Below are 20,968 nucleotides of genomic sequence, written 5' to 3' on the forward strand. Positions count from 1 at the left end.
TGAACAGTTTATATCCCTTCTCCAGGTGCGCTATACTGCAGAGCGCTATTAGTCTTTCTCTTCTCTAATTTCTACTACCAAGTCCCCGTCACCTGCCTTCTGTTCCGTCACCTACAACAGTGCTGCAATCACTCATGATTAGTAGATATTCAATCCCCTTTACATACTGAATTACATGTTCAGAATCCTCATCTACTTGCTCACTCTCTTCATCTTGTGGTTGAGATGTCGGCATGTAAACTTCAGTTATTGTTGTTGGTGTTGGTTACCTTTCGATTATGATGACATTAATCCCATCCGTGAATGGTTCAAAGTAATTCACTCTCTGCGCTACCATCCCGTTCAAAACGGGTCCTGCACCAGTTACAGCTGCTGTTGACATTACTCAATAATTTCTGACCATAAATCGTTACCGGTTTTCTATTTCACTTCACTGACCTCCTCAGTATCTAGATTGGAACTTTGCATTGGTCTTTCCAGGTTTCCTCACTTCACACCACGTTCAAACACCTGACATTCCACACTTGGACTCGTACAATATTATCCTTTCATTGATTAATGAATCTTCTTCTCACGCCTCCCCCAGCAACCCTCCCCACCCAACACCTCCCACTGTGGCGGAGGGGACTAATTCATAATCTTTAGACAATGAGGAGATAAGGATGACACTTTTACAACTACAGGACATATGTAAAGAGTTGACACATTAAGTGATTCTTAATGCAGTAGTTTCCATTACCGTCTGCATCCTCATGCCATTCATCATTGCTGATTCTTCCACCTTTCACAGTCAGATTCCCACTCCAATGGTAAGAGGACGGCCTTGGTCTCTTTCAGCGCGTCCGAGTTAATTGATAATGCCGTTGCCAAAACAAGGGTGTCATCTTACGCCGGAAGTTCTCCACCTCTATTGTACACAGTTTGTGCTCAAATGTAAGCAATAGCTCAAGTCGAACCTGAGAACAAGAATGTCTTGCTTACAGATCAAAGACGCTATCCATAGACCGCGCCGGCCGGTGTGGCCGAGCGGTTCTAGACGCTTCAGTCTGGAACCGGCGATCGCTACGGTCGCAGATTCAAATCCTGCCTCGAGGGTGTGTGTGTGTGATGTCCTTAGGTTAGTTAGGTTTAAGTAGTTCTAAGTTCTAGGGGACTGATGACCTCAGCTGTTAAGTCCCATAGTGCTCAGAGCCATTTGAACCATTTGAACCCTAGGCCGCGACAGGAACTGAAACTACCACACTCATCCAATTTAATTACTACCAGCGCTCTTTAGAGTGACAGGTATTTGGCTGGGCCATGTTCGTCAATGCACACACTTCCAGGCGCGTCTCGCTGATTGGGTGCACAACAGCGAGGTCTAAAATCTTTTACGAGTGGGTTGAAAACATCATCACTAAAACGGAAGAAAAAATAAAAGAAAACGACATGGGTTATACGACACTGCGAGACTTATTTTACTAAACAGTTGTCTGTAACTGGCACAGAAACCAGACTTCAGTTATAATGCACGGGGCATGGGAAAAAAGCAGCAGTTGCGAAGGGTGTGAGATGAAGAATTCAGGAAGAAGTAATATAAACCTTAAGTTTTCTATCAGAAGGGGCAAAGTGCTTCAAAGATCGGTTGGCAGAAATAGACGGCCTTAAAAAGAGGTATAAGAGGTAAATCACCAAATGTAGACCAAAGGTAGTAGAATGTAGACAAAATAAATGAGGCGATCCTGAGGAAATTGAATTAAGAAATGAGAAAGATGTACTAACAGAGGAGTTTTTGTATCTTGGCAGCACAATAACTCAGTGTGGTTGAGTTAGACGTGATATGCACACCGTCAGAAGTAAGGAACACACATTGACAAATAGTTCAGACAAGAAGAGAAAAGAAGCTTTTGAAATACGGTGTTACACGCGAATAGTGAGGATCAGAGCGATAGTTCCAGTAACTAGTGAGGACATACTCAGCTGAATTGGGGAAAGAGAAATTTGTTGCACAACCTGACTAACAGAAGGCAACTATTGACAGAACATATCCTGGGGCAACTAATAATAGACCATTTGGATATGGAAGAAAGAAAATTATTGCACGGGATGGAGAGCTTGGGGAGCTCAGCAGACTAGGTACGTAGTGAAGGCCACAGAAATAGTATTTTGGAAAAATTATGTTTCATTCACGACTCTCCACGCGGCGCTATTCGTATTATCTGTTTTCCGTTCTGTTGTCTAGCCGCCGTCTGGAAACCAGGCTATTGCCTGCCGCTAATGCGCCACCCCACGTCGTCACTGATAACAGAAATGTTGTCTGTCGGGCAGTACCTGGTCACCCGTCAGAGACCGTTACTTTCAGGTGGTTGGTTTCGCTTTGTTCCATGAATTTGTTCTGTTTTGCAACACGCTGCCTGAGAAAAAAAAGGTGAAACATACAAAGGAGGTTAAGAAACGAAATGAAGCTTCGCGGTTTTGGAGGAAATGTGACATTATTTCAACGGTTACAAAATCGAGTCAAAAGTAGAAAGGGCAGAACGATCCCACTTACCAATATGGCATTGACCCCCTACGGCCTGTATATGTGAACTCCTTTGCGTTGTATCCTTTCATGAGGCGAGTTGGGGTTGGGAAGTTTGGTGAAGGAGACTAGACAGCGAGGTCATCGGTCTCGCCAGATTAGGGAAGGACGGGGAAGGAAGTCGGCCGTGCCCTTTCATAGGAACCATCCCGGCATTTGCCTGGAGCGATTTCGGGAAATCACGGAAAACCTCAATCAGGATGGCTGGACGCGGGATTGAACCGTCGTCCACCCGAATGCACGAGGCGAGGTGTAAGTTGTCCTTCATATGCTGCATACTGGCAATGAAACGGAGCTGCATGCGAGCTGGTCCGACATATGATCTCTCGGGGACAGACCTGTGAATCTCGCTTCCAATCGGAGTACCTCATCTTCACGCTGTTAATTGATAGAGACACGTGTCGTGCATGGAGGAGCATTGTTTTGTTGAAAAATGGCAACATAATTCCTTCGCATGAGGGATAAAACACGACGATTCAGCATACCTGTGACGTGCCTTTATGCTGTCAGGGTTCCCTCAATCACTACCAACAATCATCTAAAGGCACACAAGACGGCTTCTTATTCCATGACGACAGAAGTAAAACTGCTTAGCCACGCCAAATCGAGCCGCGATCGTTCTTGCCAGCAATGGCTATTTGGGGTAGCGCAGAACCGCAGCAGTCACTGAACACAATGCAATGTCATCGATCGACAGTCTATGCACATAGGTGACAGAAATACTACAAACGCGGCCGCTTGTGTAGTGGTGTTAACAGCAGTCTACGCATAGGACGGTTATTTCCCAGTACGGCTCTTGCTACTCTCTGACCTAAAGTGCAGGAAGACACAGAATGTAGTAGAGAGTCTCTTAGCTGTTTTTGGGCGACAGGAACATATTTAAAGATATGCTTCCTAAATAATACGTCGATCTTTCTTGTAGTTGCTCAGGCGTGTTCGACTAAATCCTTGACTAGAAATATGCCGACGGTCACGTTATCATTCGCAGAAGAAAAACAAGCCACTGCAACATCCGAATGCCCTACGAGTCTGGAAGTTATTCGGTTCGACTAGCCGGCCTAACGGAAATCCACAATGGCGCCACTTTCAAATTCTGTCAGATCTGATAACAACGTCTCACTCGAGAACACGGCATCTCCGTATCCTTCACAAGCATCACTCAACATCTGACTGTATTCATATCCCTTACACTCCCTACCAGGCTGCTAACAACACTAAACGCGAACAGTACTAACGCTTTATAGTGGATATTCTACCTCTCATACAGAGCAGCAGCTCTAATCACTTGCGTACTAAGTGAGGGTGCTTATATGCTCGAAATTCCATTGACATCACACCATATTTTCTGGATACTTCATCTCTTTGTCGATCAATGTACTTGTGAGCGATACAGAAGGGCAAAGTTACATACACTCCTGGAAATTGAAATACGAACACCGTGAATTCATTGTCCCAGGAAGGGGAAACTTTATTGACACATTCCTGGGGTCAGATACATCACATGATCACACTGACAGAACCACAGGCACATAGACACAGGCAACGGAGCATGCACAATGTCGGCACTAGTACAGTGTATATCCACCTTTCGCAGCAATGCAGGCTGCTATTCTCCCATGGAGACGATCGTAGAGATGCTGGATGTAGTCCTGTGGAACGGCTTGCCATGCCATTTCCACCTGGCGCCTCAGTTGGACCAGCGTTCGTGCTGGACGTGCAGACCGCGTGAGACGACGCTTCATCCAGTCCCAAACATGCTCAATGGGGGACAGATCCGGAGATCTTGCTGGCCAGGGTAGTTGACGTACACCTTCTAGAGCAAGTTGGGTGGCACGGGATACATGCGGACGTGCATTGTCCTGTTGGAACAGCAAGTTCCCTTGCCGGTCTAGGAATGGTAGAACGATGGGTTCGATGACGGTTTGGATGTACCGTGCACTATTCAGTGTCCCCTCGACGATCACCAGTGGTGTACGGCCAGTGTAGGAGATCGCTCCCCACACCATGATGCCGGGTGTTGGCCCTGTGTGCCTCGGTCGTATGCAGTCCTGATTGTGGCGCTCACCTGCACGGCGCCAAACACGCATACGACCATCATTGGCACCAAGGCAGAAGCGACTCTCATCGCTGAAGACGACACGTCTCCATTCGTCCCTCCATTCACGCCTGTCGCGACACCACTGGAGGCGGGCTGCACGATGTTGGGGCGTGAGCGGAAGACGGCCTAACGGTGTGCGGGACCGTAGCCCAGCTTCATGGAGACGGTTGCGAATGGTCCTCGCCGATACCCCAGGAGCAACAGTGTCCCTAATTTGCTGGGAAGTGGCGGTGCGGTCCCCTACGGCACTGCGTAGGATCCTACGGTCTTGGCGTGCATCCGTGCGTCGCTGCGGTCCGGTCCCTGGTCGATGGGCACGTGCACCTTCCGCCGACCACTGGCGACAACATCGATGTACTGTGGAGACCTCACGCCCCACGTGTTGAGCAATTCGGCGGTACGTCCACCCGGCCTCCCGCATGCCCACTATACGCCCTCGCTCAAAGTCCGTCAACTGTACATACGGTTCACGTCCACGCTGTCGCGGCATGCTACCAGTGTTAAAGACTGTGATGGGAGCTCCGTATGCCACGGCAAACTGGCTGCCACTGACGGCGGCGGTGCACAAATGCTGCGCAGCTAGCGCCATTCGACGGCCAACACCGCGGTTCCTGGTGTGTCCGCTGTGCCGTGCGTGTGATCATTGCTTGTACAGCCCTCTCGCAGTGTCCGGAGCAAGTATGGTGGGTCTGACACACCGGTGTCAATGTGTTCTTTTTTCCATTTCCAGGAGTGTAGTATAGGTGGTACCAACGTCCTCTTAGAGTTCACTAGCCCCGCAAGGACGGTAGTCAACAAACTAAATATGTAATATATAACAATTTAAAGATTTTCATCAAACCTTCTCATGATGAAGAAGCTATGCACAACATTAACTTTGTAGCCGCACGAAAATTGGCGGCAGAATACTATAGATTCTGAGAAAGAACAGTTCATTGCGTTAGTTGTATCGCAACTTTATCAGAGGCTGTAGGTGCGTGTGTGTGTGTGTGTGTCGTCTTCGATTCATCATGGAAGCGATATAAACAGGAACGCAGATTAACTGAAACAGACTACTTTAGAAAGAAGTTGTCTTGAGAAATGTATTAGAATACTACAGTGAAGAAAATTATATTATGGACAATAAAGTCTGTGCGCACCGTAATGCAAGTGGTCAATAATTCACCATGTGCTACACCTATTACTTGTCGATATATGAAAAGAAATTTATAATTCATTATACTCCATAAATTTACTAAACCATAAACTCAAGGTCTAAATTGTAATTTCGCGTTCGGTATAGCTTTAATAACATCAGTAAAGTAGTTTTGTATACTTCTATACAGAATATGTATTCTTGTGCATGTATCTAAAATGCATAAATATTAATTTTATAATTTTTCAAAACACGTCATTCCTTCTTATTGTTAGATCTATTTCCAAATTCAATTATTCAACATTAATTCCATTTGAAGCCATTGACATTAAAAGATCATTCATGAGTAACTCATTCGTTATGTGAAAGAATTTCTTTGACATATACATTATATTTGCTCTCCTCGGCAAGCGGTTGCGAAAAGTTGCTGCTGTATGAGTCTGGCGTACGTTGCTGTACTGTGTGTGTCATGTCGTATTTTGAGCCTGAGAGATATCAGAATGGTGTAGTGTCTCATAATAAGAAAATTAAATGTTCTATGTGAAACATAAAGCCCTCCAACAATTAATTTCAATGCATACTTCTATTGAGCCAACAAAGAAGGCGAAATAAATCAAATGGAAAAAACAAGAAATGCAAATTACTACATGTATTTTACTACAATTATTATTTTACGGCTAATTTCACTACTGGTGATATTTCTTCTCTGTTGCAGAACATATAAAGCGAACAGATACAAATATATGATAAGCGAGGTTTGTTATAAAATTAAGCAGCTGTTTCGAGGAAAGAGGTTTGACCAACTACAACACGAAATTGTGTGCGAAGTCTCGGAAACGTCCTTTATTCGCCTCTTGAAGACATCAGTTGCACTAAACAAAAATTTACGTTTTCTGTAACTTGGATGAAAGCAACTAATCTTTATGTTTTCGGGTGTGCTAGTAACGAAAATGTTAGTGAAAATTCAAAATTAACTCTTATTTTGATGTTATGATACCTTTACGTTATTGCGCGTATAAGCTTATGCATGTATTTACCTTTTTATCCCCCAGAGGAAGGTCTGTAAAGTCTAACCGCTTTGCCTGGAGTTTGTAGTTTTCTGCTTGTGATTCCCTGATTAGTGACCAGCAGTAATCGGCTAACATCGATGCACTTCACTTTTCCTGGTATTTCACATCCATGTCCGAAATTGGCGGTGAAACAGTCATCCGTGCTCTTCGGCTACAGCACCAGAGTTGTCAGGAGATAATTCCAAATGAATATCTAGGAAATGTAACTTAAAGACATGTTGCAGCCCAGTCTGTTGTAGCAGTGCAGAAGATTTGCCACTAGATCCTTGCAGTTTTCTGCCCTCTTACTTCCTCGAATGTTTGTTGACACAGAACAAACGCATCCCAAGCTAACTTTTCATCACCTGTCAGGATGGCGCTGAAATGCTGATCTTTGTACAGTTGCTTATCTGGGAACTAACGAATTTCCCCTCTTTCATTTTCGTCTCACAGAGACGAGGAAATTTCTCACACAAAAAGAGACATGCTTCCCCAGTTTTGTCCAAGGCATTAACGAGGTTTTTCATTAGGTCCAAGTTCATAAGAAGAGCAGGGAGAATTATCTTCTTGGATTCGACACGGGCTTCATACGTTACATTGTGAGATCGTGGTTCACGTAGTTGACGCTTAGACCAATCTTTCCTTTATAATGAAGTGCTTTGGCGCGGCTATCCCAAAGTCACAAGAAACAAAAGAACTTGATGTAGCCGTGTTGCAGCCGAAGTAACGTGCCTATGACTTTCAGATCCCCGGTAATCTGCCATTTAATGTTGTCATAGTGTAATCGCAATAACAATTGTTTCGTGCTGTCATATGTTTCTTTCATGTAACGTGTAGACCCAATCGGATTCGATGGTAGCACGTTGACATTACGCAGTTGCACAAATTTGAGACTTACTCTGGAGTAGTCAATAAAGAACCTCGACTGATTACTTTTCTGCTCTATGCCCACAGTTGCTATTAGCCCCCGTACATCGCTATAAAACACCGATTTCTTTTCACATTAGAAGAAGTGGAAGAAATGGCATCGGGCTGTTGTGGAATGCACTAACTAGACATCAGTAACACGTCTTGCAGCACACAAACAGAACACAACTCGTAACAGAATCAAACTACGCGTAAGTGAAACATGCTCCTCTCCTCCCTTTTGCTCCCCTTTCCCCTTATTGCTACGAGCCCGGGCTAAAATTAGTGAAAAAATACAGACAGATATTGTTGTTTCAAATTTCATTGGTCTGTCTTCCATTAGCGGGATTTCGAAACTTATATGGGAGGGTATCGTTAATGAATGCTAACAAAATACGGTTAAATGCACCTCCCTCAACATGGTAACGAGAGCTAATTCGAGTTTTTCACTGTCGTTTTCGTTATCAGCGTGGTCGATATAGTTGACGAACATTTAATTCATCAAAATTACGCTTTAACAGTGTAAAGATGGACACAAATTTAATGAGGAATATAGGGATATTGCCCCTCTAGAGCTACGTCTTTGCAAACTATGCATTTTTAGCATATCTATACCGAGTACAAAAGGCCTGTAGTTTATCTAGATGAATTTGGCAAAGTCGTAGGAAGAAGTCCTTTTGACGTGACTGCAAGGGAAGTGTTTTACGTGTTGGGTGCAGTGCTGAAGAGTCTTTCAAAGATGCAAATACACTGGCTGACAAAAAAAAGTGAAGCACTAAGAAGACATTTCGGATGTCAACGTAGCTTTCACCACGTACATAATCATTTGTATACCAAGAATGCAATAGTGACGCTGCAGTTCGTCGACTGGTCTAACCGTGCAATATCAAGATCCTTGGTGCTTCGGATCTAACAGTAGCCTGATGTTTTACTGCATGGGAACGTGATACCAAGCATGTTAAGTCTCCACTAGACCACGTCTGAGCACCTCAAGAGAGCATCGCCGTTTTTTGCACCGAACAAACCTCTGCGCGTGCCTTCTGACGATATATAATGGACTGGCAGCAACAGCCTACATCATCCCACGCAGTCAGTCGGACAGTAACTGCAGATGCACCAGAGAATTGCCGTCCCATTCATTCGCTGCCGTTAACATCGCAACACAAAGAGCTTCGCTTGGAGCTGTGCGATGACTGGGACGCATGGACTACTGATGGATGGTTTCGCATTGTGTTCAGTGACGAACCACAGTTCTGCCATACCCAGTGTGACTTCGTCAGGGGGTACCGAGACGACGGGAGGAGAAGTGCCGTTCTTCCAGTGATATGGAGAGGCATATCAGTGTTCCTCCTGGGATCACGACGTAGGAGTCATCGGATATGATTTCAGGTCGTGGGGAGTAATGATTGATCGGACCTGACAGTACAACAGTGTGTCACGGTCATCCTGCATCCTCATGTGATACTGTTCATGATATTATCACCGTGCCACGAATTAAATGTGCTTCTATGGACAGTTTGCGTGATGCTGAGGCATTCCTATGTCCTGGTAGATCCTCAGACCTATCCTGTTTGAAAACGAGTCAGAACATCTCGGACGTCAAATCCACCAAAAAGCTATTATACAAGCTACTGGAACCAGGAGCCTTTTCTGATACGTGTAAAGCACGTGGAGAAATCAGAAATCACAGCAGCTGCACAGTCCAATATGGAACCAAAAAAGTGAGCTGAAATAAAAATCACGCTTCCAGTCACAGATTCATGTATATACAAGGTGTTACAAAAAGGTACGGCCAAACTTTCAGGAAACATTCCTCACACACAAAGAAAGAAAATATGTTATATGGAAATGGGTCCGGAAACGCTTACTTTCCATGTTAGAGCTCATTTTATTACTTCTCTTCAAACCACATTCATCATGGAATGGAAACACACAGCAACAGAACGTACCAGCGTGACTTCAAACACTTTGTTACAGGAAATGTTCAAAATGTCCTCCGTTAGTGAGGATACATGCATCCACCCTCCGTCGCATGGAATCCCTGATGCGCTGATGCAGCCCTGGAGAATGGCGTATTGTATCACAGCCGTCCACAGTACGAGCACGAAGAGTCTCTACATTTGGTACCTGGGTTGCGTAGACAAGAGCTTTCAAATGCCCCCATAAATGAAAGTCAAGAGGGTTGCGGTCAGGAGAGCGTGGAGGCCATGGAATTGGTCCGCCTCTACCAATCCATCGGTCACCGAATCTGTTGTTGAGAAGCGTACGAACACTTCGACTGAAATGTGCAGGAGCTCCATCGTGCATGAACCACATGTTGTGTCGTACTTGTAAAGGCACATGTTCTAGCAGCACAGGTAGAGTATGCCGTATGAAATCATGATAACGTGCTCCATTGAGCGTAGGTGGAAGAACAAACTAAAATGAGCTCTAACATGGAAATTAATCGTTTCCGGACACATGTCTACATAACACTTTTCTTTATTTGTCTGTGAGGAATGTTTGCTGAAAGTTTGGCAGTACCGTTTTGTAACACCCTGTATATGACGAGTTCAGTGACAGTAATAACTGACCTATAAACGAATTAATTAGAAAATCAGTAAAAGTAATCGTTTTATTTTTGGACGAAAACCAACTTTCTCCGCGCCCATCTGACACCACCTATGGTGTACCTGTGTAGATTTTCGAACGGTGGGAAAAGAGCAATTTTCATGCTCTCCAATCAGTTCATTCAGAAAATTCATAGGACTGAAAAATTCTGTAGAACCGAAGAGTAGTTATTTTCAAATTCAAGCTGTCGTCACGCCGAGGCGTGTAGCTCCATCCATCAAGTTCGCAGAACTGGCAACAGTCGCATGTTACCTTCCTGGCCACCGGAAGGCCGAGCTGCATAGACTGACTCACACCTTCCTTCCTTCCTGCCTGAAAGCAGTGGCGACCTTTCCCATTGCCACACTGCGCGAAGTTGGATACAAGGACCTTTTCTATCACACTGTGCCAAACTGAGGTGTGACACTCTCCCAGACCAATTTCGTTGCAGCTTTTGGTCGCGTTCAGTTAGATGTCAGTAGTAGTGAGGGAACTGCCACCATGTAGTTACACCAGACGCAGAGGTATGAAACCGGATTTAGGTTGCAATAATTACACTCTATTGTTTGAAACTTTTAAATAATATTTTATTCAAAACAATCTGCGTTGCTATTTATATATTTCTCCCATCTCTCCGGCAGGCTACGAATATCACGCCAGGAAAAAGGTTCTTTTTTTGAAGCGAACCAGTCAGTGAGCCATTTTCGTACATCGTCATACGAAGTGAAGCGTTGTTCCGCGAGAGCGTCTTCCAGTGATGCAAAATGATGATAATCGGACGGAACCAAGTCCGGAGAATAAGCCGCATGCCCAAGTATTTCCCAGCTGAACGCCTCGATCCTTTCCCCGACCAGTTTTTCTGCGTCTGATCATGGAGCAATATGACTTTGTGTTGCCTTTTTCCATATTCCATTCGTTTTTCAAGTAATGCTCGATTTAAATCGATCATTTGCTGTTGGATGCAATCAGTGTTAATTGTTTAACCAGGTTTTAGTATGTCATAATAGAAGACACCTTTCTGTTCCCACAAAACACAGAGCATTGTCTTCTTCCAAAGCGATTTGGTAGTGCAGTGCATGTCTATGGCTTGCCTGCATTCGACCATGATTTACGACGCTTAAAATTCACAAAATATATCCATTTTTTATCACCTGTCACTATTCGACAGAGAAACAACTTTCTTTTGTATCTGGCGAGCAGCATTTCATATGTGGTCTTTCGATTTTCTCGCTGTCTATCATTCAGTTCATGCGGAACCCATTTTCACACATTCTGCGCCTTTTCCATAGCTTTCAACGAAAGAGAAACGACTTTTGTGTCACATTCAGCCTACAATTCGTTGTCTTCGAACTTTTTCAGTGGTTTCCCGCACTCATAATTTTTCACGTCAAAATCACCACGTTCGAATTTTTTGACCCACTCTAAACCTATTTTCCCAAGAGCATGTTCGCCGTAAGCGCCGACAAGCATTCGATGCGATCCTGCAACAGTCTTCTTCAAATGATAACAGAAAAAACAATGCAGTCCACAAATAGTAGTTTGCAGGCACAAAACTCGACATATTTACGGTTTTGAAACATGCAGATGTATGGAACTTGGGTTACTGTGTGATGACATTCATCATCAGCCGTTATAGGAAGCAGATGGTGTTGCAGACGCAGTCTCGCGGGCCGTACACTGACGGCTAACACCATCTGTGGGGAAATTTTGGTTTCACACTTCATTACCTGGTACATTTATTGGCGTCCAGCACTTTAGTAGCCAACATGTGTTAATTCATTTGGCTTTAGTCGAGATGTTTCGCTGTAGAAAGCTCGTGTCAACTTCGGGCTTGATTAAGATGCAAAACGCTACATGCATCACGAGCAACCAGCATTATGAATCTACTGATGTTAAGGCGTTAAGCTTCGTCGCGTTGCTCCTGTCCATGTGTTCGCATTACGTGATTCCTTATGGCTAACTACGTTCCGTGGTGATTCTCAGCTCCAAAAGTTTACCTTAGTTTTTCTGATTATAACTCTCTCTAGGGACAGGAAAATGCATCGTTGTTACTGGTTCAATAGCCGTTACTTGTCTTGTACGTTTTTCGTTATTCAGTTTAACCAGTTTCACACCTCTTGCGTTATTTTATGTATTATGGCGGAATAAATTTATGTTTTGGAGATGAAATTTATGTGACATGTGTCAATAAAATATTTTAGTGTTTTTGGACTTTTCCACAGATTGAAGAAAGAATTTTTTTAAATATCATGTACCGTTAACTTGTACTTATCTTCTTAGCGACTGGCAAGAATACCACTCTGGAAACTACTCTTTCATTTACTTGGCAGTTTACTGAGATACATCATACGATTTCCGGAATTTTTACTCACATTATAAACAGTTACGTGCTAACAATGCTGTCAGTCGAAGAGATGACCAAAACCTGCCTAATAATTCTTTCATAATGTGCGGCCACAATCATAATGTACTTCTTTAAAGTCATTACCGCCATTAGACTGTTTTTTTTATCTGTTGTGTTACATTCACACGATCATGATTTCGGCTTTAAGTTGCCATTATCAAGTGTTTTAATGTCGTACAGTGCCTAAGATATACTGTCGTATTTAAGCCGGCCGTGGTGGCCGAGCGGTTCTAGGTACTTCAGCCTGGAACCGCGCGACCGCTACGGTCGTAGGTTCGAATCCTGCCTCGGGCATGGATGTTTGTGATGTCCTTAGGTTAATTAGTTTTAAGTAGTTCTAAGTTCTAGGGGACTGATGACCTCAGCAGTTAAGTCCCATAGTGCCCAGAGCCATGTCGTATTTACAATATACTATTAGACACATTGTCTAATGGTCTATATTTCTGGTAAAAGCCTACTGCTTTGTTTCATCATTGAGTATACCATCTTGAGTCAAGATGTGTAGAGTCAGATGAGTCCAATGTCGGTACTGAGTTTAAAGAAAAATCGGTCTAATTCGTGCCAACGAGTGTAGAATGCAGATTACAGCAGTAGACAACAAGAGGAAGAAGGCCAACAAAGGTTATACTCACTTTATGACGTCTTTGTGATGCTCCACGCACTCACACAGTTCTCTCCATGCGGAATCTTCTTCTGTTTCCTCGTCCCTGGTGCCTGCTCGTGACTCACTTACACGTCCGTTACGGTAAAAGTCCTCCCGAATTTGGGTGATCCTGACGTTGAGGACTTCCAGCTGGGCAGCAACGTGGATGATGAGGCACGCGAAGAAGAGGTCGATGCACATGGCGGCGAAGTGCGAGTACTGCATGCTGAAGTACTGCAGCACGGAGAGCAGCTCGTAGGTGGGGGTGACGGAGTCGCGGCCCGTGTACCACGCCGTGGCGGGCAGCTCGCGCTCCGGCGGGCCGACGCCCAAGCTCCGCATGACGGACGGCGTGATGGCGAAGACGACGGGCAGCCAGCCGCCGATGAGGGCCATGTGCACCGTGATCCTCGTGGCCGACCTGTACGACCTGGCCAGGATCGCCGCTATGCGCGGGTTCCCCAGCGCGCTCTGCTCGCGCCTGCGGTCGTCGACGGTGCGCACGATCTTGAAGACGTCCTCCTGCCTGACGACGAAGATGATGAACTTGATGATGCCGAGGATGGTCGTGACCAGGAGGCACACGTCCTGGATCACCTTGTTGGCGTCGTCCCAGAAGTAGAACACCCCCTGCACCTGGCCGTAGAGGAAGCTGAACTGCGTGAAGAGCACCCAGATCCGGTACAGGGTGAAGCCGGGAACCCCGGGTGGCCGCCAGGAGCCGCCCAGGGCCAGCACTCTGGCCACCAGCCACAGGGCCGTGTCTGACCAGGGGATGTCCTTGTCCTTCATACCCGTTGCCTCACGCTGCAAAACAAAGAGACACGTTCAAAATATTACTACATGACTGGTCATAAAAAGGAGACATCCGTAGTAACCAAGATGATCCGATTCTAACGCACTTGAATTCGAAAGCAGTCACATGATTATATCAACGGCTGACCGACGGATTCAGTGTCACCTGGTAACGTTTTGTGCACGTGAAGCAATAAGAAAAGTATACAGTATTCTCCACGATTCCTCTTACAAGCCTCTAGTACATACAGAGAGGGCTGATAGACAGTACACTGATGAGGCGAAACGTTATGACCTCCTGCTTAATACACTACTGGCCATTAAAATTGCAACACCACGAAGATGACGTGCTACAGACGCGAAATTTAACTGACAGGAAGAAGATGCTGTGATATGCAAATGGTTAGCTTTTCACAGCATTGACACAAGGTTGGCACCTACAACGTGCTGACATGAGGAAAGTTTCCAACCGATTTCTCATAAACAGCAGTTGACCGGCGTTGCCTGGTGAAACGTTGTTCTGATGCCTTGTATAAGTAGGAGAAATGGGTACCTTCACGTTTCCGACTTTGATAAAGGTCGGATTGTAGCCTATCGCGATTGCTGTTTATCGTATCGCGACATTGCTTCTCGCGTTTGGCGAGATCCAATAGCTGTTAGCAGAATATGGAATCGGTGGGTTCAGGAGGGTAATACGGAACGCCGTGCTGGATCACAACGGCCTCGTATCACTAGGAGTCGGGATGACAGACATCTTATCCGCATGACTGTAACGGATCGTGCAGCCACGTCTCTATCCCTGAGTCAACAGATGGGGTCGTTTGCGAGACAACAACCATCTTCACGAACAGTTCGACGACGTTTGCAGCAGAATGCACTATCAGCTCGGGGACCATGGCTGCGGTTACCCTTGACGCTGCATCACACACAGGAGCGCCTGCGATGGTGTACTCAACGACGAACCTGGGTGCACGAATGGCACAACGTCATTTTTTCGGATGAATCCAGGTTCTGTTTACAGCATCATGATGGTCCGTGTGTGGCGACATCGCGGTGAACACACATTGGGAGCGTGTATTCGTCACCGCCATACTGGCGTATCAACCGGCTTGATGGTGTGGGGTGCCATTGGTTACACGTCTGGGTCACCTCTTGTTCGCATTGACGGCACTTTGAACACTGGACGTTACATTTCATATGTCTTACGACCCGTGGCTCTACCCTTCATTCGATCCCTGCGAAACCCTACAGTTCAGCAGGATAATGCACGACCGCTTGTTGCAGGTCCTGTACGGGCTTTTCTGGATACAGAAAATGTTCGATTGCTGCCCTGGCCAGAACATTCTCCAGATCTCTCACCAACTGAAAAAGTCTGCTCACGGTGCCGAGCAACTGGCTCGTCACAGTACGCCAGTCACTATTGATGAACTGTGGTATCGTGTTGAAGCTGCATGGGCAGCTGTACCTCTACACGCCATCCAAGCTCTGTTTGACTCAATGCCCAGACTTATCAAGGCCGTTATTACGGCCAAAGGTGGTTGTTCTGGGTACTGATTTCTCAGGATCTTTGCACCCAAATTGCGTGAAAACGTAATCACATGTCAGTTCTAGTATAATATATTTGTCCATTTCTTCTTGGTGCAGCAATTTTAATGGCCAGTAGTGTATTTCGAGCACACAGTTCAGCGCACTTTTTTAAAATGGGGCCCGGTAGCAGACTTACTTCTCCTCATGTTGACCCGATGGTATCGCGTATTACGATTACAGTGGGTACGGTTTCGTCTACATGTGACCATAGATCAATGGAAACGTGACACCTGGATGGATGAATCATGGTTCCTGTAGTACCAGGCAGATAATCGTGTCTGGATACGCCATCATCCAGGCGAACGGCGCACGAAACAAGTACCACAACACGGACACTGGTCGGATGGGAACAACATTATGCTACAGGCGACGTTCGCTTAAGTTTGTGTGGCACCAGTGGTAGCCATCGTAACCACCAAAACATCTGCGGTATAGATGTACATTATTGAGGATCACCTGTATCCCTTCTTGTCTTCCCTGGCGGCAACGCCATCTTCCAGCAAGATGACTATTGGTATCACAAAGCCACAATCACGATGCAGTGGTCTGAAGGACATGAGAGAGAAGTCACAGTCGAGTCTTCACCAAGAAATTCTCCCGAGCTAAACGCAATGGATCACACACGAGACATAAGTGGGTGCCAGCTCTGCGCCAAAACTGCACGAGCCTGTAATTTAAGGGCGTTAGTGCCGCAAAAATGAAGAAATCTGTTACGCAGACTCGCTGGTGCATTGCATGCCAAAAGTGGTCCAACGTGTTATACGCAAGTTCAAATGGTTCAAATGGATCTAAGCACTAAGGGACTTAACATCTGAGGTCATTAGTCCCCTAAAACTTAGAACTACTTAAACCTAACTAACCTAAGGACATCACACACATCCATGCCCGAGGCAGGATTCGAACCTGCGACCGTAGCAGCAGCGCGGTTCCGATCTGAAGGGCCTAGAACCTCTCGGTCACAGCGGCCGGTCGTATACGCAAGTGGTCAGAATATTTTTACGACATTGATCTTTCCAAACAATTAGTAGCAGAAGTATCTAAAGCGTCAGCTGTGTTACCCTTATCACATAACATAGCTGATCCCCCTGTTTAATTACGGTTTTTAATTTAAATTTGAATCACTTAGATTTCTTAAGAGATATGCAAGCCGACTGAGAACAAAAGTGAATGAAACTGATATCGTAAAATTTAGCTTACGCCCTACAAAACATGAATTTGTAAAATTATTCCAACATAAATCACACTGCAGCATTCAGTATCTTAAAAATCGTGTGCACCACTAACGTGTAGAGCAGTAGCTCGCTTCGGGAAAAGTCTACTTATGAGACACGAAGTACCGTACAACATCTATAAAACTGTTTGTATAATCATTTTTTCGGACACTGTTCAGATGGCAACAAACCGTCCATGACATATACTAATACTGAGAATCAACGCTAAGTGCAGTGGAGTCATTCCACAAAACGAAGTAACTGCAGCATAAAGAAAGAAAAACACAGAAAAAACTATTTTAACAATGTACGTAATACTTCATTTGAAACTGCTGCAAAAGTTACTCAGAACAGAGGAGCGGGATTGTGTAGGGACAAAATAATGATTGGAAGGAATTTTAAATGAAAATAATTTGCATTTTTCTTTAATTTGTTGTAACCAGTATTTCCCGATTCTTCAGGGAATGGAACTCCAGATATATGTTTACGTTACAAATGAGTTAGGTGGTTAAATGTCTGACGTTAAACATGTAACAGAGAAAAAGTTTAGGAAAGATTTCTAATTATCTTTAGAGTTCGTTAGAAGTTACTAAGTGCTCTCATTATCGAACAGTGGATGAGTATATTTTGGGTAACTTGTGCGTCATTTTGTGCAGAAGCTAGTTTCTCACGCATCCCACAGTTTATGACGTCCTATCGCCTGAAAAATGAGTGATGTAGTGATACAATTTTGCAGGTACATACAGTGCTTTATTTGGATACTGTCTGCAGAATTGGTTCCGATTACAATTGGTAATAAAGAAGAAATAAATTCAAACGTAATGTCTCATATGGTAGTTTTAATGCAATAAAATTGTAGTAAACGATATTTTCTTTTTCCTTTCATCGTTTTGTGGGTGGCGTCAGAGGGAAAAACTTTCGTAAGCTTTGAATCTGTTTCGTTCTTGTTGAAAATCAGTAAGTGCTCTAACTATCAAATACAGGATGAATATAGTCAGGGTATTCGCACGCAGTGAGTTGAGGCTCCTCAAGACATAGACACAATTTATTAATGTGATACTTCTCTGTGTGGAATTTTCATATAAGATTACACCTCTTAATGAGTAGAATACTTCGTTTCAAATTGGTAAATTCGGTCACTATATGTATGAAGTACTGAAATTCGCGCCTTTGTTACCTGTGGAAGCCGTTAGACCGACAACGTGCAAGTGCTTCCAGGTTCCTTGTAACAGGATAGTCGCTTAGTAACGTAGATAGTGGTTTTCTGTTCAGATCATCCGGCGCCAACGAAGGCGGCAGGTAATGTCGCTGACGCATTAACGTACTGCCACGAGATGGTACAGGCTGGTTTATTGATAACTGGAAATGTGCAAAATGTAACAATGTTACAAATTCACTAACGCCCTCAGCCTGGATATTCACAGAACCAGCTGATTATTCATACGTGACATTTTACGTTCCTTTCGAAACCGATGAGTAACTGTCAAAGGTAAGAAGAAAGTAAAATCAAATTTTCTAGTCATAACACAGGTTACGTCTACTTACATATTTATGTGGAATTATATGGGGAACAATGGGAATGGAATTAAAGAGACATACACAACTGAAGAACTGCTCTATGGATGCGAAAACTACGTCTTTAAGAAGACAGATGAAAGGAGAATAGAAGCATCTGAAAAGAACTTCATTAAACGTGACTGGACGCACCATGACGAATAAAGAGGGGTCTTTAAGAAGACAGATGAAAGGAGAATAGAAGCATCTGAAAAGAACTTCATTAAATACGTGACTGGACGCACCATGACGAATAAAGAGGGAATGATGACATCAGAGCTGAACTGAATTCGCAAAACACAAGTGATAAAATAAAAGAACATGAGATAGGACGAAAAGAACATAAATTCTAAGCCAAATGCAAGAATTACTAAAACAATATAGACCAAGAAACAAAAGATCTTAAGGGAGACCAATGAAGAGATGGCTTGACCAATTCTAGAGGAGACAGAAAGGGGCCAGAAGGCCAACGTCTGACGTAGATGATGGTAATTACCTTCGAAAATTACCCACTTGTTTAGATTTTCGAGCATGTGACTTGGAATACATGCAGTCAACTAACACTACAACTCAGAATAGTAATGGATCTAAATATGCTTGTTCCGATTTGTGCAAAACAAGTTGTATAGTCTGTGACAATTGTTACTCCTGTGAAACGGGACAGATTACGGGAATCAGATTCAACGGACGTTATAACGTTTATGAGGATGATTGGCGAGAAAGTAACTCAGACGTAAAATACTACAGAAATAATTCTTTGGACATTTTAGAAAAGGATCCTACTGTTCTCCATGAGATTCATGAGAGTATATGTACACGTCGTGGTGTTTGTCGTTTTCCTCATTGCGTGTTTCCAAACTGCGAAATGACGCGCGTCTCCTGAAAGAAATGTATCGGGGCAGTCAGATGAATTCTGTATTTCTTGGCATCCGAAAAAATGTTTGACTCGTTATCACTCCGTCGGTGATCATCGATACTGCGTACGATTAAATTGAGTATCAAACAAAATGTTTCATTGGTTTGTAAATTTCTTGATAGCGAGAACACAACATGTTACAGCTGCAGAAGTAACTTACGGCGTGCCTCAGGAAAGTGTCTATCGACACTTGTTGGTCATGTTTTATACGAGCAATATGACGGACAATACAAAATGATCCTCAGATTTCCGCTGATGAAGCAGTCATATGTAATAAAGACCTGTCTCTAAAAAGGTTCAGAAATGTTCAATCACATATACAGCTGATTTTAAAATGACGCAAGTATTTGAATCTTGCGTTAAATTTACATAATGTCGAATTACGTGAGTACGTTGACATTTTCAACCTGGAGGTACGCAACATATTGTAGTTTCTTTCTTTAACGTTACGTCTTGAGAACCCATGAAGCCAAGATCACACATGAAACCTTGTTCATGTGGATCGATTACTAGATTCGACTAACAGTTTAGCTATCTTCAGATCATAAAACATTCCCGGTTAGTCTTGGTACCATTAAGGCTTTCACACATCATTAAAAGCTTTCTTAGAACGACAACAGCCATAGATAAGAATCAAAAAGAGCTTTCCATCGTTGTTGGCCAGTGTAACTAAACGATAGTCATAAAACAAAGGCTTTATTCCATTAGAACTTCGTAACTGTGGCAATCAATAGTTACATCATTTCTTAACAGAGATCATCATATCTATGTAGCTATACTACATTCGGTACATACATGCTAAACATATGTATGGCCGGTACTGTGTCGAAATTGATACCTACGACACCAGCATTAATCAAGATTTTGTCTTAATATGAAGATGGCTAGATTGTTAGGCAACTAATAATCATGGCAAAGATAGAAAAGCTCAAGTTCAATCTTGACTTCATAGATTTTCAATACCTACCATAAATAAAAGTAAATACATTAAATTATGCACTTCACAAAAGGGAAAAGCATCGTAATTTTTCCTGTGCCTAAAATATCAGTTGTTCACAAACAGAAATAGCCAACTCAAACAGATATGTGACTATAACAACTTGTATAGATAAGAAGGGATGATCACGAAGGCTCAAACTTAGACGGGGTGGATTGCACACATCCGTTCTTCGGTAGAGTAAGAGGAAAAAGTTGTCCCCATGCAAGAAAGACTGCTTATAAACCATTTCCGCATCCCATCCAAGAATCGATTTTCCTTGACTCAAGTGAGAGCTTCGCTGAAATATTTGAAAACGGAATTGGCGGAATACTGAAGACAAATGGAAATTATGCTGTGAAAGAGTGATTATAAAATTTCAAGAACCAGAATTTCCAACTTTTCCTCGAGCACCGTTTGTATCGCTACCACAGGCGCCTAGATAACCGAATAACACTAATTACCGCTCCCATACACTTACTGTAGCCGTCATTCTTCCATACGTCACTGAAACCACAGAGTAACCTCTCCCACGCAATTTACTT

At 43.8% G+C, this 20,968-nt stretch overlaps 1 protein-coding gene across 1 annotated transcript; it reads right to left on the reverse strand.

Annotated features, from left to right (window-relative positions):
• Positions 1-13,369: 13,369 nt before the first annotated feature.
• LOC126199414 (uncharacterized) lies at positions 13,370-14,176 on the reverse strand. The gene has a single exon (XM_049936332.1). It carries the CDS (start codon positions 14,174-14,176, stop codon positions 13,370-13,372), a length of 807 nt encoding a protein of 268 aa, XP_049792289.1.
• Between the last annotated feature and the right edge of the window lie 6,792 nt (positions 14,177-20,968).

The sequence above is a fragment of the Schistocerca nitens genome, chromosome 8 (assembly GCF_023898315.1).
Source record: "Schistocerca nitens isolate TAMUIC-IGC-003100 chromosome 8, iqSchNite1.1, whole genome shotgun sequence".
Classification (NCBI taxonomy): Eukaryota; Metazoa; Arthropoda; class Insecta; order Orthoptera; family Acrididae; genus Schistocerca; species Schistocerca nitens.

Coding starts and splice junctions, on each gene's coding strand:
- LOC126199414 (XM_049936332.1), bottom strand. CDS start 14,176: ATGAAGGACAAGGACATCCCCTGGTCAGACACGGCCCTGTGGCTGGTG.